This window comes from Ornithorhynchus anatinus, chromosome 7, assembly GCF_004115215.2.
Source record: "Ornithorhynchus anatinus isolate Pmale09 chromosome 7, mOrnAna1.pri.v4, whole genome shotgun sequence".
Taxonomy (NCBI): domain Eukaryota; kingdom Metazoa; phylum Chordata; class Mammalia; order Monotremata; family Ornithorhynchidae; genus Ornithorhynchus; species Ornithorhynchus anatinus.
In genome coordinates this window covers 66,145,236-66,160,301 of record NC_041734.1, presented here as the reverse complement: position 1 = coordinate 66,160,301, position 15,066 = coordinate 66,145,236, and the positions used below count along the sequence as shown (strand labels likewise).

The 15,066-nt window shown below is 63.8% G+C and overlaps 2 protein-coding genes across 3 annotated transcripts; one reads left to right on the top strand and one right to left on the bottom strand.

Moving 5' to 3' along the window:
- Positions 1-1,210: 1,210 nt before the first annotated feature.
- CCND3 (cyclin D3) lies at positions 1,211-6,634 on the top strand. The gene is made up of 5 exons (XM_029069506.1): positions 1,211-1,495; positions 1,677-1,892; positions 4,751-4,910; positions 5,188-5,324; positions 5,762-6,634. Exons 1-5 carry the CDS (start codon positions 1,295-1,297, stop codon positions 5,915-5,917), a joined length of 870 nt encoding a protein of 289 aa, XP_028925339.1. The 5' UTR covers positions 1,211-1,294; the 3' UTR covers positions 5,918-6,634.
- A 105-nt stretch (positions 6,635-6,739) lies between these two features.
- Positions 6,740-12,138, bottom strand: BYSL (bystin like). 2 transcript variants are annotated; one of them, XM_029069504.2, is made up of 8 exons: positions 11,817-12,138; positions 10,822-10,996; positions 9,472-9,610; positions 9,203-9,336; positions 8,580-8,740; positions 8,099-8,201; positions 7,036-7,381; positions 6,740-6,995 (listed from the first exon to the last, which is right to left on the bottom strand). In XM_029069504.2, the coding sequence occupies exons 1-8, from the start codon at positions 12,088-12,090 to the stop codon at positions 6,945-6,947; spliced, it is 1,383 nt and encodes a 460-aa protein (XP_028925337.1). In that variant the 5' UTR covers positions 12,091-12,138; the 3' UTR covers positions 6,740-6,944. The 2 variants fall into 2 exon arrangements, with proteins under 2 accessions (XP_028925337.1, XP_028925338.1); XM_029069505.2 differs by having other exon boundaries at positions 6,740-7,381.
- Positions 12,139-15,066: the final 2,928 nt, after the last annotated feature.

Here is a 15,066-nt window from a genome sequence, read left to right as displayed (position 1 = left end):
ATGGGGATTAACTGTGAGGCTCAAGTGGGACCACCTGATTCCCCTGTATCTCCCCCAGCGCTTGGAACAGTGCTCTGCACAGAGGAAGCGCTTAACAAATACAAACACCAACTAAGCGCTTCCTCTGTGCAGAGCTGGGGGAGATACAGGGGAATGAGGTTGTCCCCATTCTCAGTCTTCCTCCAGATGAAGCCAGCTCTGCCACTTGTCAGCTGTGTGACTGGGGGCGAGTCACTTCACTTCTCCGGGCCTCAGTTCCCTCATCTGTAAAATGGGGATGAAGACTGGGCGCCCCACGTGGGACAACCTCATTCCCCTGTATCCACCCCAGCGCTTAGGACAGTGCTCTGCACATAGTAAGCGCTTACCAAATACCAACATCTATCTATCTATCTATCTAGGAGGGAACCCGAGGCCCAGAGAAGCGAAGTGACTCGCCCCCCCAGTCACACCGCTGCCAGGCGGCGGAGCCGGGATTCGAACCCGTGACCTCTGACTCCCCAGCCCGGGCTCTTGAGCGTTTCCCGTGCGCCCGGCCCTGTTCCCAGCGCGGGGAAAGTGCGATTCGGCAGCAGAGTGGCCGGGCCCGGGGGCGAGGGGGCCCGAGGCGGGCCAGGCCCGCCCCCCGCCCCCCGCCCCCGTGGGGGGCCGCCCCACGGGAGAGGGCCCGGGGGTTGGGGTGGGGCGGAGGCCCGCCTTCTTCCGCGGGGGCCATGGGAGGGATCGGGGGCGGAGCAGCTGCCAGGGCCAGGCGGGACGCCCCGGAGCCGGGGCCGGCGGCACGGGGGGACGGCCACCGGCCGGGGAAACGGTCGGAGACCAGCCGGGAAGACAGCCGGGGGACCGGCCGGGGACCAAACGGGAGACCATCCGAGGGACCGGCCGGGGGGCCATCCGGGGGACCCCTCAGGGACCGGCCGGGGCCCCTCCAAGACACTCTCGGGGGGCCGTCCGGGGGACTCGTCGGGGACCATCCGAGGGGCCATCCGGGGGACTCTCCGGGGGACCGGCCGGGGGGCCGTCCGGGGGACTCGTCGGGGACCATCCGGGGGACCAGCCGGGGGGCCGGCCGGGGGGCCATCCGGGGGGCCGTCCGGGGGACTCGTCAGGGGCCATCCGGGGGACCAGCCGGGGACCATCCGGGGGACCAGCCGGGGGCCAGCCGGGGGGCCAGCCGGGGGGCCATCCGGGGGACTCGTCAGGGGCCATCCGGGGGACCAGCCGGGGACCATCCGGGGGTCCACCCGGGGGACGATCGTCGTCCCGGGCCCCGGCCCCCTGCTCCCCCCGGGCCATGGAGCTGCTGTGCCCCGAGGGTGGGCGGCGGTGGCCGCCCCGGGCCGGGCCGGACCCCCGCCTGCTGGAGGACCGGCGCGTTTTGCAGAGCCTGCTGCGCCTGGAGGAGCGCTACGCGCCCCGCGCCTCCTACTTCCAGTGCGTGCAGCGGGACCTGCAGCCGCACATGCGGAAGATGCTGGCCTACTGGATGCTCGAGGTACCGCCAACCGGGACCGGATCCCCCCTCCCCACCCCCCAGCCCCCGGACCCGGGCGGCGGGGACCTCCCCACCCCGCCAAACCCCCAGGCCCGACCCCCGGCGGCGGGAGGGCCTCTCCTCCCCGGGCCCGGAGGGTGGGGAGGGGTGACCGCCGCCTCCCCCCCCCCCGGCCCCGCAGGTGTGCGAGGAGCAGCGGTGCGAGGAGGAGGTCTTCCCCCTGGCCATGAACTACCTGGACCGCTACCTGTCCTGCGTCCCCACCTGCAAGAGCCACTTGCAGCTGCTGGGCGCCGTCTGCATGCTGCTCGCCTCCAAGCTGCGGGAGACCACGCCGCTGACCGTGGAGAAGCTCTGCATCTACACCGACCACTCCATCACACCCCACCAGCTCCGGGTAAGCCCCTCCGGCCTCTCTTCCCGGCCTGGAGGAAACCTCTCCCCCCCCTCCCCCTCTCTCCCCCTCTCTTCGCACCTCGCACACCCCTTGGGACCGTCAACCTCACCGACCGCCCCTTCCCCAGAGGGGCGGGGTGGCAGGGAGGGAGAAACTCTGGGCGGGGGGCGAGGAAGGTCAAACCGAGGCCTGCCCTCCTTTCTTTCGTCTTCTAAAATACGTGGGAACGCTTCCCACCTCCTCGAAGTGACCCGGCCACCGCGATTAAGGCCGAAGCCTCCCCGAACCGATTGGCGGTCGGTGCCGTCCCCGGTAGGCTCTGCCCGTCTCCGAGATGCCAATCGGCCGATCGTATCTACCGGGCGCCGACCGGGTGCGGAGCACTGCGCTAGGCGCTCGGGAGAGCGCGACGTAACGGAGTCGGCGGAGGGGTTCCCCGCCCGCCACCAATTTAGTCACCGGGCAGCGGGTCTGGAAGTTGGCGAGGTGGTGGATGAGATCACGAGAGCAGGGCAGAATCCCCGATTCCCCACCAGACTCCCCGGAAATGGGCAAAAGGGGCGGCTTTTTCCCCCCCTCCACCCCGGCCTGGCACAAGCGCCCGAATGCCCGACGAGGTATGTGCGTGTTCTGGTGCCATCTGTCTCGTCACCTGATTTCCCCGCTCCCCCCGGCAGGCTCGTGCTGATGATGATGCTATTGGTACGTGGAGCGCTTTACTAGGTGCCAAGCGCTTTTCTAAGCGCTGGAAGCACTGATGGGAGACGACCCCCCCCCCCCACCCCCCACCCCAGGAGAGTCGGGGTGGGATCGAGGCCAGGGACCAGATACGATTCCCAGGGCCCGAGGAGAAAAGAACGGGGCCCAGGAAATCCAGAAGTGCCACCGCAGTCTCTCTTCTGCTTTGTGTGTTGGCCCAGGCCACGCCCAGGGGGAACGGGCAGTCGAGAGGTCATTGAGGAGCGGGGAGGTCCAGGGGGTCCAGCTCTGGCACCCAGTGGGTGGACGGGATTTATCCTCCCCTCATCCTTCTCCGAAAGCTCCAGCTTCTAGACCTAGGGGTCGGGTACAATCCCCGTGGCAGATGAAATCTGGGCTGGGTTGTGGAGGCGGGAAACCTTCCCCCTGAGATCTCGGGGAGCTAGGGCACCCCCTCCCCCCCATCCTGCAGCCGATCCCGGCACCTGCGTCTCTGTAAGGGGTGGGGAGGGGAATTCCCCTCCCGTGGGGGAAGAGAAGCCGGTCTGAGCCGAGCCGGAGAGATGGGCGGATGCCTCGCTGAAGGATACTGTCCCATCCGGGAGGAGAGTTGGTTGGGTTAATCTTTTCTACGAGGCAGAAAGGCAGATGGATCAACTCTTCATTGCTGGGGAGGCGGGGCTGCAGCTGCTTCCGATGTGATAATGCGCTACCCCCTTCCCCCCCCACCGGGCTTTCACAATCCCATGAGGTCGGGCAGACGAGTTGGCCTTGCGGCTCGGGAGACCACACCCCACCTCTCCTCTTCCACCCTCCCCCCCCCCCCCCCGACTCAAGGATCTGGGCTGGCAGGTCCGTTCGGGCCCCCTCCCCCGGCCCGGCGGTCAGAGTCAGGAGGGGAGGCCGCTCCGGCCAGCTGGCCGTCGGCCGGGATGCCCGCCACTTTCCCGGGGGAGGGGTAAGGAGGGGCAGCATCTCTGAGCCCGTGACCCTCGTGGCCCACGATGGTTGGAGGAAGTACAGAGCGGGGGGAAACGGGAGGTCTGGCGGGAAAGGCAGGCCGGGGGACGGCCGGGCGACGGCCGGGCCTACCTCTCACGATGCACTCGGAATTCCTGCTCTGAGGCTGAGCTGTAGGCGGGTGGTGGGCACCCGGGCCCGGACCCGCCGGGGAGAGGGGATGCCCAGACCCGGCCTCAGGCTCCTCGAGCCGAAGGGGCCCGGGGCTGAGGCCGCCTGGACCACCAGGGCGGAGACCCGTCGGCAGCCGCCCAGCCCCTAGCAAGAGGTCCGGCCTGCGGCGCTCGCCGGGCTAGGAAGGAGGGAGAAATGGACGGGTGTGCTCCGGAGCCGGAGGGGTGAAGAGTGGGAGAACCTGGGGGAGAGCAGAGGTGAGAAGGGAGTTGCCAACTTGGATCGGTGCAGAAGGGACCCCCGGCCGGGCTCCAGGAAGAAAGTGCCGACGGGAGGCCTACCGCGTGGGCCTCGGCCGAGGGTCGGGCCTACGGGCTCCTTCCCCCGATGGGTGCGATTTAGAAATCCTCGTGTGCAACTCGGAAACGGAGCCCGGCCTGGAAGTGCAAGACGAGAACGCGGGGGAAGGTGTGGGAGAAGCCGGCGGGCCGTGGGTCCGTCCCGACAGGACCGGGACGGGGAGGGGGACGCGCCCGGATCCAAATTGTCGTACGGGGCCCGCTCCGGCCTCTCTTCCGGTCTCCGACCCTTTCCCCTCGACGACCCCGTCCCGCTCTCCATCCTGGGCGGTGAGCGGGTCACATTGGTGGGGCAGGGGCAGAGTGTGTTGGGCAACTCTACCCCTTTGAGCAACTTTGGGGTGGGAGGGAGGGGCTGTGGCGAGATACGCCGGCAGTCCCACTTCCCCAAGCCCCGGGGGGGGGGGGGGGGGGGCGGGTGTATTTCCTCCCACCGGGCCTCTCCCCTGATCCCCACCCCAGGCCTGGGGCAGCAGAGGGTGGGGCCGCCCTCTCACCCCCCCCCCCACCCGACAAGCTTCTGCATTTTGGGGTCGGAGGGCACCGGAGAGCTGAGAGGTTTGAGGGGGGGGGGGCGCCGACGTGGTGCGCGTGCGTGGGAAGGCAAGGTGAAGCACGGTGGACGGCTGACCGCCTCCGGCCCCGACCGCTTCGCTCCTCACGCAGGACTGGGAGGTGCTGGTCCTGGGGAAGCTCAAGTGGGACCTGGCAGCAGTGATTGCCCACGACTTCCTGGCCCTGATCCTGCACTGGTTGCCCCTGCCCGCCGACCGGACTGCCCTGGTAAAGAAGCACGCCCAGACCTTCCTGGCCCTGTGTGCCACAGGTGAGCGCCCCCTCGGACTTGCCCGGGCCCTTATCCTTCTCCCATCTCTAGCTGGGACGACCTCCCATACCGGGCTCATCGGGAATCTCTCCCCCTCTTAGCTGGCCAGGGCTGGAAGGGGATGCACAGGCACCTTGCAGGGGCACTTAAGCGACCTCATCCGCTCTCATCCCCATCCCACCTGCCGCTTCCAGTTCTGGCGGCAGGGAGGGTGCCAGATTGGCGCCGAACCGGCACCTCCCGGATCCCGCTCTCAACCACCCCGTCCTCCCTCCAGATTACACCTTCGCCATGTACCCGCCCTCCATGATCGCCACCGGCAGCATAGGGGCCGCCGTGCACGGGCTGTCGGCCTCCCTCACGTCGGAGGACAAGCTGATGGAGCTGTTGGCCGGGATCACGGGCACCGAGGTGGTGAGTGGAGGGCCCGGGCGGCCCCCGGACGTGCCGGGGGGGGAGCAGTTCTCAGGGCGACCCACCCAAGGGGACGTTTTTGCCCACTGGAAGCTGAGTCCGTGCGTGTGTGTCTGTGGATTGGGTTTCCCGACCACACCCCTTGGAAGATGAGGTGGGATTTGGGTGGGGGAGAGGAAGAGGGGAAGGAGGAGAAGGGAAGGGCGGCCCTTAAGGACCCCTCCCTGGGAGGGAGGTGAAGCGGAGGGGAAGGGCGCAGTGCTCCTCTTCCTCACCACATCCTCTGCCTTTCTGAGAACCGCCGGTGGATTTCTGGGGAGGGCCTGGGGCCGGAGCCTCCCAACCCCCGTGGCCAGATAGGAGGGTGCGGCCAGGAGCCCGGCGGAGGCTCCCTCGCTTCCCCCAGCTGACGGACCCTCTCTCCCCGCCCCCGCCAGGACTGTCTAAGGGCGTGCCGGGAGCAGATCGAGGCCACGCTGAGGGAAAGCCTGAGAGAAGCCGTCCGGGACGAGCCCGACGCCGGCCCCAAGGCCGCGCCCCAAGAGCCCAGCCAGACCACCACCCCGACAGAGGTCACCGCCGTCCACCTGTGACCCCGGGGCCCCGCTCTCCAGCTTCTCCCTACCGAGGACGTGGCTGACTGCGGACTCTGCGAGAGCGGCGGAGGAGGGCGGGGCCCGAGCCGGCCGCATCGGCTCCAGGACGGGGCAAGCTGGCAGAAGCGGGGGTGGGCACGGACCCTCCCCCCACGCTCGCCCTCCCGGCCCCGGGGCCGCCTCCCTCGGTTGGGACCCGGGCGGGGGATGACTAAAAGTTCTAGCACCCGCTCGGCGGGGCGGTGGTGGGAGAATAATTTATTGCAGTGGATCGCTCTGGGTGCAGCTGGGGGGTGAGCTTGCGGGGACGGGGTGCTCCCGCCTGCTTGGAGGCTGCCGCCTCCCCCTCGGGGGAAGACTCCGCGTCTGCTCGGATGCTGCTAGAAGCCAGGAGCCGAGCCCTCTCCGTTTCCCACTCGTCGCCGCTCCGGACCGGGGTCGGGTCCCGGCCTCACGGAGGAGGACCGGGACCCGGGCTCCCTCCGGGATGGGGGGGCGGGCCGCCGTCGGAAGAAGCGACTCTGGCGGGGGTTGGGGAGGGGGGAGGCTGCGCTTCCTTCCGCGCTCTGGGAGGGGGCCCCGACTGACCGCCCCGCCTCAGCTTTGCCAGTTGATGGCAGGCCTAAGCGAACCAGAGGTCCGCCGGGCCCCCGGCACCGGTTTCCGGACTGGTCGCGGGGCCTGGCGCCGCTCTAATAAAGGTTCTGGGCCGACTCTGGGCTTCGGCTCCTTCCTGGTTAGGAATCGGGGGGGAGGAGGAGTCACGGCCGGCACCCCCCGGCCCACCGACGCGCCACACTCAGAGCCACACGCGGGGCGGTGGAGATGAACACACGGCTTTGTTCCGGGGCCCCCGGCCTCGACCGTCCACCTCGCGCGGGGTCACGACTCCCCGCTCCTACCTGGGTCCCCAGGCCAGGCTCCGCTCCCCGGTCAGGCGACGGCGTACGAACCGGGGCCGGCCGGCCCCCGGCCCCCAAGTCGAGTCTGCGGGCCAGGGCCCAGATCCTCCTCCTCCGCTCCCCTAACGGGCTCCGGGTTGCCCCGGCTGGCGGCCGGGAGCCCGCGCCCCTCCCCGGCTCGGGGGAGCCCGGCCTCGGGCCCACGTCCCCTCAGGACACGTCTGTCCCGGAGGGCGCCTCCACGTCCCGAGCCGTGGCGCTGAGCAGCTCCCGGCGGATTTCGGGGCTCAGCTGGGGATGGGACTGCAGGCGGAGCAACTCCAGCAGCGCCTCTTTCTGCTCGGTGGCCAAGTCCGCTTTGTAGCGCTGCGCCAAGGTCAGGAGGCTCTGGTGCCACAGGACGGGCAGGCGGCGCCGCTCCGAGCGGAAGGACAGGAAGTGGAAGACCAGGGCGTCCAGCACCCGGAAGGGCAGGGCGTATTTCTTGTCCAGCAGCAGCCGCAGGAAGATGCTGTTGGCGCCGCTGTACTCCATCTCGGCGATCTTCAGCATGGCGGCGCTGAGGGAGGCAAGCAGAGACGATGGCGACGACTGTACCTGTTAAGCGCTTACTGTGGGCTGAGCACTATTCTAAGCACTGGGGTAGATGATAATAATAGTAATGCTAATGATACTAATAATAATGATGCCGTACGTGCCAAGCACTGTTCTGAGCACTGGGGTAGACCCCAGGTCATCAAGATGTCCCACGTGGGGCTCACGGTCTCAATCCTCATTTTACAGATGAGGTAACTGAGGCCCAGAGAAGTGAAGGGACTTGCCCAAAGTCACACAGCTGACAAGCGGCGGAACCGGGATTAGAACCCACAACCTCTGACTCCCAAGCCCGGGCTCTTGCCACTAAGCCACCCTTCTCTGTGATCCAAGGTTATCGGGATGGATGCAGTCCCTGTCCCACGTGGGGCTCACAGTCTCAATCCTCATTTCACAGATGAGGTAACGGAAGCGTAGAGAAGGCCGGTGACTCGCCCAAGGTCACAGAGCGGACGAGTGGGGGAGTCGGGATCGGAACCCAAGCCCCGCCGGCTCCCTGGCCCGGGCTCTCTCCACTAACGCCACGCAGGGGAGGGGGCCGGAGGTCACCGGGAATCCGGTTCCGCCCTGGGCTCCTCGAGTCCCCACGGTCCTTCCCGGGGGGCCGGAGGCCCAGGGCCCCGTCCCCGCTCCGCTCCCCCCGGAGCGCGAGCGCCAGCCCGGCTCCTCCCAGCCCAGCTACCTGGAGTGCAGCACGGGGATGGAGCACTTGGTGAGGATGCTGCCCACGATGATGGCCTCTCGCAGCGTGCAGGTGCCCGACTCACACAGCGGGATCAGGATCCCTGGAGGGGCGCGGGACCAGGGGAGAGAGGACAGCGATCACCACGATCCCTGTGACGCTTGTTTAGTGCACGCTACGGGTCCGACGTTGTTAGGTACAAGTTCGACGGTCCCCACCTTCACCGACGAGGCCCGTAAGCTAAGTGGGAGGGAGGACAGACGTGGAATCCTCCTTTTCCAGTAAGGAAACTGAGGCCCAGAGAAGTGAAGCGACTTGCCCAAGGTCACGCAGCAGGCGAGTGGCAGAGCCAGAATCAGAAGCCGGGTCCTCCGACTCCCAGGCCCGGGCTCTTTCCGCTAGGCCACGCTGCTCGGGGTCAGCCCCGACCACTCTCCCGCATCAGATGGGGCCCCTTGGGTCAGCCCTCGCCCCCACGGACCTTTAAACCAGGCGCCTGGCTTGAACAGGGCCTTCTTGAGAGCCATGTAGAGGTGAAAGTTGAGCCTCTTGTACTCGGCAATGTCATCCCGGATGCGTGGCAGCAGCACCAGATTATAAAAACGCTGGGCCATGCGCTCCTTCAAGTTGGAGGAGAAGATCCTGGCACGGAGAGAAGTGAGACCCACCAAACCGGCTCGGAACAGGCCCGTCTTCCCCTCCACCCTGGGGACCCTTCCCCTTGAAACGTTCGACGAGCTGCCCGCTCCGCACAGAGGTCAGCACAAGAAACCCCCCGCCCCACCCGCCACCCCCGCGGAAGTCCCCAGGTGCTAACCCGTGCCTCGCACCTCCCGTTCCTCCAGGACCCCCGAGTTTGCAGGGTGGCCCCAAGGCTGGTGAGGTGGCTGAGCAGGAGAGGGAGACGGACGAATAAAGCCGGGGGGGGGGGGGGGGGGAGAATGGATGACGAGGGCTCGGCCGTGCGAACGGCAGGGATGGGGCAACCCGGGCGCCTCCTAGACGTGCCAAAATCTCAAACGGGGACGGGGGGGCCGTCTGGAGAGAGGGGGCGACGTGGCCGTGCCCTGGTTAATAGCTCCCCGGCCGCTCACGTCCCCTCACCTGGTGGCCTGGTACATGGCAGCCGCGGTCCAGGTCTCGGGCTCTGTGATGTAGAGAATCTGCTCCCAGTTGGAGAGAGCCGGGATGATCTTAAATGCCTTGGGCAGTTTTCCGCTCCGGTACTTGGACAGCACCTGAGGTTGGGGAGAACAGGGGCGGAAGAGGTTAGAAACAGCAGGGAAAGGTCGAGGCCAGGGAACTGGGGCCGAAAGCACTTGGGGCCCCGTTGGCTCCCCCCGCCCTCCCGGCGCGGGCCTCGTCACCCTGACCTCCTTGACGCCCTTGTAGACTTCCAGCACCCGGGGGTCCAGCTGGGGCATGGGGCAGCCCGAGATCTCTGACATCACCGTCTCCACTTCCGTCTGCTTCTCCGTCAGCTTCTCCATGATGATGTCGGCCAGCGTGCGCCTGGGCGGAGAGGGGTTGGCGGGGAGGGGCCGGGAATCGTGAGGCTTTGCGAGCTCCGGCCGCAGACCGGCCCCGACCTGAGCCGGCTCCCCGGAGCGTAAACCCCTCCGGACCCACCCCTGGAAGGGAGGAGATGGCCGGGATCCGCGGCGGCCCGACGCTCCCGGCGACTCAGTGGGCCCGGTGTCACTTCAGCCAGGACAAGGAGATGTCTGCCTCCAGACTGTAAGCTTGTTTGTGGGCAGGGAATATGTCTGTTATATTGTACTCGATGCTTAGTACAGCGCTCTGCACACGGTAAGTGCTCAGTAAGTATGATGGACTACCGTAAGGAGGCCCAAGTCCACTCCACCTGATTCCATGCCTTTTTTGGGGGGCCCATCGCTCGCACTTTCAGCCTCATGAATCATCCATCCATTCGTATTTACCGAGCGCTTACTGTCTGCAGAGCACTGTACTAAGCGCTTGGAAGCTACGGTTCGGCAACAGAGACGATCCTTACCCAACAACAGGCTCAAATCCCGTTGTGGCAAGCCCACAGAGTAGAAGGAGTTCGCGAAACACTCTTAATTAATGATCCCTCCGGGCCCCCAACTCCAAGAGATACTCAGAAGCTCATGACATTGATGCCCTGATCATGGAAATGTTAGTCCCGGGAAACTGAGAGACGGTTGTGATGTCCCTCCCTCACCCCCACAAATCTAAGAGTTCAGTCCTCTCTGGGGTTGGCTCCACCCCTTGGCTGCTGTGGGAGCTCGGGCAAGTCACTCAACTGGTCTGCGCCTCCCTTATTATCCCATCTGTAAAATGGGGACGGAGACATGTGGGACACGGGCTGCGTCCAACCCGACTGACTTGCATCTTCCCCAGCGTTTAGTTCGGTCCCTGGTTCTCCCATTAAATAAAAAAGTCCTGTCTCTATCCGTCGATGACATCTGTGGCCGAACTGTACTCCCCAAGTGCTTAGTACAGTGTTCGGCACACGGTAGGCGCTCAATAGAGACAATTGAACGAATGAATGAACGCAGGCCCCAGGGTCTGCCCGGAACAGATCCGAACGCTTCCCTAGGTTCAGACCCAATCTGCCTTTGGAGTTTGGAGGAGCCCCCGGGGAGGAGGGGAGAAAGAAGAGGCCGAGGGGCGGCTCGCTCTCCTCCTCGGAGAGACCCCCCCCCCCCCCCCGAGGTCCGGCCTCCCCAGCCTGACCCTACCTGAGCGGGGGGTTGTCGTTCATGAACATCTCGATGGCCTTCTCGTCGTCGGGGTCCACGAGCACCTGCCCTCCGCACTCGGGCCCCTCCAACGCCGCCGCCCTCTCCAACGAGGGCCACTCGTCGTCGTCATCCTCCTTCTCGCCGTCGCTCTCGCCCTCCGGGCCGCCGGGTCCTGGGGAGGGGGGACCGGGTCAGTTGGCGGTGGGGGGAGGGGTGGCAAACCGCTCCTGTCCTGGGCCTCCCCGGGCCCCCTCCTCCCCCAGACCCTGGGGGTCTGCCCCCTTTTCCCCCAGACCTCGGGGTCCTACCCCTGCACCCCCACCCCTGGACCTCCTCTTTCCCCGGACCCCGGTGTCCTGCCCCCCACTCCCTAACCCTGGGCCCTCTTTTCCCCCAGGCCCCGGGGTCCTGCCCCCGGCCCCTCTTTTCCTCCAGACCCCAGGATCCTGCCCCCAGCTCCCCTTTCCCCAGACCCGGGGTTCTGCCCCCCGCCCCACTTTTCCCCTAGGCCCCGGGGTCCTGCCCCCACCCCTGGACCCTCTTTTCCTCCAGACCCCGGGGTCCTGCCCCCGCCCCTATTTCCCCCAGACTCCAGGGTCTTGTCCCCACCCCCTACCCTGGACCCTCTTTTCCCCCAAACTCCAGGGTCCTGCCCCCGGCCCCTACCCCTGGGCCCCCTCTTTTCCCCCAGGCCCCGGGGTCCTGCCCCCCGACCCCCACCCCTGCCCCCCTTTTCCCCCAGCCCCTGGGGTCCTGCCCCCCACCCCCTACCCTTGGGCCCTCATTTCCCCCACCCCCCACCCCTGGACCCTCTTTTCCCCCCCACCCCCGGACCCCCTTTTCCTCCCGCCCCCCGCCCCTAATACTGACGCCACTTGCAAGCCCTCACTATGTGCCAGGCACCGTTCTAAGCGCTGGGGGGAGGCGACAGGTGGAAGGTGATGGGGGGGGGGGTCCCCCGTGCGGCCGCCGGGCCGGTCCCTGCCGCTTACCGAGGCGGGTGTGGGGGGGCTTGGGCGGCGTGGGGCGGGGTCCGGGCCCCTGCTCGGCCTCCAGCTCCTCCTGCTGCCGGCGGGCCTGCTGCAGGATCCTGCGGCTCAGCCGAGGCCCCACCAAGCCGTCGTCCTCCTCCTCCTGCTCCCCCTGCTCCGCCCTGCCCCGGCCCCGCCGCCTCTCCCGCCCGCCGGCCATCTGCTCGGCCAGGGGCACGTGGGGCGCCGGACGCCGGGCTCCCCCGGCCCCGCGGGACGCTCGCACCTTGGGCATAACGCTGCTCACACGAGGCCCCGCACCCCAAGCGCCCCACGTGGCCGCCCCGCCCCGCCCCACGGCGCCTGCGCGCTGCGGGACCCGCCGCCGCCGCCGTCGCCGCCCACACTGCGCCTGCGTCGGAGGAAAAGCGCTCCTCCCTCCCTCCGTCCCTCCCTCCCTCCCTTCGGAGGCCCTTCGGGCCTTCGTTCGTTCGTTCGGGCCTTCGGGCTTTCGTGCGTTCGGGCGTTCGGGCCTTCGTTCGTTCGTTCGGGCCGTCGTTCGTTCGTTCGGGCCTTCGTGCCTTCGTACCTTCGTGCGTTCGTTCGTGCCTTCCTTCGTTCCTTCACTCCTTTCTATTCATTCATTCATTCATGCATTGATTCATTCATGCATGCATGCATGCATTGATTCATTCATTGATTCATTCATTGATTCATTGATTCATTCATGCATTCATTGATTCATTGATTCATTCATGCATTGATTCATTCATTGATTCATTGATTCATTGATTATTCATCCATCCATCCATTCATTCATTCATTCATCATTGATTCATCATCCATTCATTCATTCATTGATTCATCATCCATCCATCCATTCATTCATTCGTATTTACTGAGCGCTGACTATGTGCAGAACACTGTACTAAGCGCTTGGAATGGGCCATTCGGCAACAGATAGCGAGCATCCCCGCCCAGTGACGGGCTCACAGACTAAACGGGGGAGACAGACGGCATTCATTCATTCAATAGTATTTACTGAGCGCCATGTGCAGAGCACTGGACTGAGCGCTTGGAATGGACAATTGAGCAAGAGATAGAGAGCATCCCCGTCCAGTGACGGGCTCACGGTCTAAACGGGGGAGACAGACTGAGCGCTGACTATGTGCAGAACACTGTACTAAGCGCTTGGAAGGACAATTGGGCAACAGATAAAGATCATCCCTGCCCAGTGACGGGCTCACAGTCTAAATGGGGGAGACAGACAGCAATCACTCATTCATTCAATAGTATTTATTGAGCGCTGACTATAATAATAATAATAATAATGGCATCTGTTAAGCGCTTACTATGTGCCGAGCACTGTCCTAAGCGCTGTGGGGGGATACAAGGTGAGCAGGTTGTCCCACCTGGGGCTCACAGTTTTCATCTCCATTGCACAGATGAGGGAACTGAGGCCCAGAGAAGTGAAGTGACTTGCCCAAGGTCACTCAGCTGACAAGTGATAATAATAATGTTGGTATTTGTTAAGTGCTTACTCTGTGCAGAGCACTGTTCTAAGCGCTGGGGGAGATACAGGGTCATCAGGTTGTCCCACTTGAGGCTCACAGTTAATCCCCATTTGGCAGATGAGGTCACTGAGGCCCAGAGAAGGGAAGTGACTTGCCCACAGTCACACAACTGACAAGTGGCAGAGCCGGGATTCGAACCCATGACCTCCGACTCCCAAGCCCGGGCTCTTTCCACCGAGCCACGCTTCTTCTCCTTTTAGTATTTATTGAGAGCTTACTATGTGCAGAGCACTGTACTAAGCACTCGGAATGGACAATTGGGCAACAGAGAGAGACAATCCCTGCCCCATGACAGACTCACAGTCTAAACCGGGGAGACGAACGGCAAAGCAAAAGAGAACAAAACAAAGACAACATCCTCAAGATAAAGAGAATTAAGGGGATGTACATATCGTTAACTAAATAAATAGGTTAATAAACAATATATGCCAATAAGGACAGTGCTGAGGGGAAGGGAGAGGAGCAGAGGGTGGGCGAAGGGGAAGGAAGGGGGAGCAGAGGGAAAGCGGGGCTCACTGTGGGCACGGCACTGTACTAAGCGCTTGGAAAGGACAATACAACAATTATGATTCATTCAATAGTATTTACTGAGCGATTACTATGTGCAGAGAATAGAGAAGCAGCGTGGCTCAGTGGAAAGAGCACGGGTTTGGGAGTCAGAAGTCGTGGGTTCAAATCCCGCTTCAGCCGCTTGTCAGCTACGTGACTTGGGGCAACTCACTTGACTTCTCTGGGCCTCAGTGACCTCTTCTGGAAAATGGGGATGAAGACTGGGAGCCCCACGTGGGACAACCTGATCACCTTGTCTCCTCCCCAGCGCTTAGAACAGTGCTTGGCACATAGTAAGCGCTTAACAAATGCCATCATTATCACTGTGCAATTCGGCAACAGATAGAGACCATCCCTGCCCAACAACGGGCTCACAGTCTTGATGTGTACGATGACGAATGATATAAAGAGGATGATATTAATGATGCGCATATGTCTGTAATTCTATTCATTTAGATCGATGCTATCGATGCCTGTTGACTTGTCACGGGTCATGGGTTCTAATCCCGCCTAAGCCACTTGTCAGCTGCGTGAACTTGGGCAAGTCCTTAAGTTCTCTGGGCCTCAGGTACCTCATCTGGAAAATGGGGATGAAGACCGGGAGCTCCACGTGGGACAACCTGATAACAATAATAATAATGTTGGTATTTGTTAAGCGCTTACTATGTGCCGAGCACCGTTCTAAGCGCTGGGGTAGATACAGGGTCCGCTTAGAAGAGGGCTGGGCACATAGTTCTTTTATTCTTGATTCTATTTATTCTTGATTCTATTTATTGCCATTGTTCTTGTCTGTCTCCCCCGATTAGACTGTAAGCCCGTCAAAGGGCAGGGACTGTCTCTATCTGCTACTGATTTCATTCAATAGTATTTATTGAGCGCTTACTATGTGCAGAGCACTGTACTAAGCGCTTGGAATGGACAAATCGGTAACAGATAGAGACAGTCCCTGCCCTTTGATGGGCTTACAGTCTAATTGGGGGAGACGGACAGACAAGAACAGTGCCAATAAATAGAATCGAGTGGAAGAGCATCTCATTAAAACAATAGCAAATAAATAGAATCAGGGTGATGTACATCTCATTAACACATTTGTCCATTCCAAGCGCTTAGTCGAATGCTCTGCGCATAGTAAGCGCTCAATAAATGCT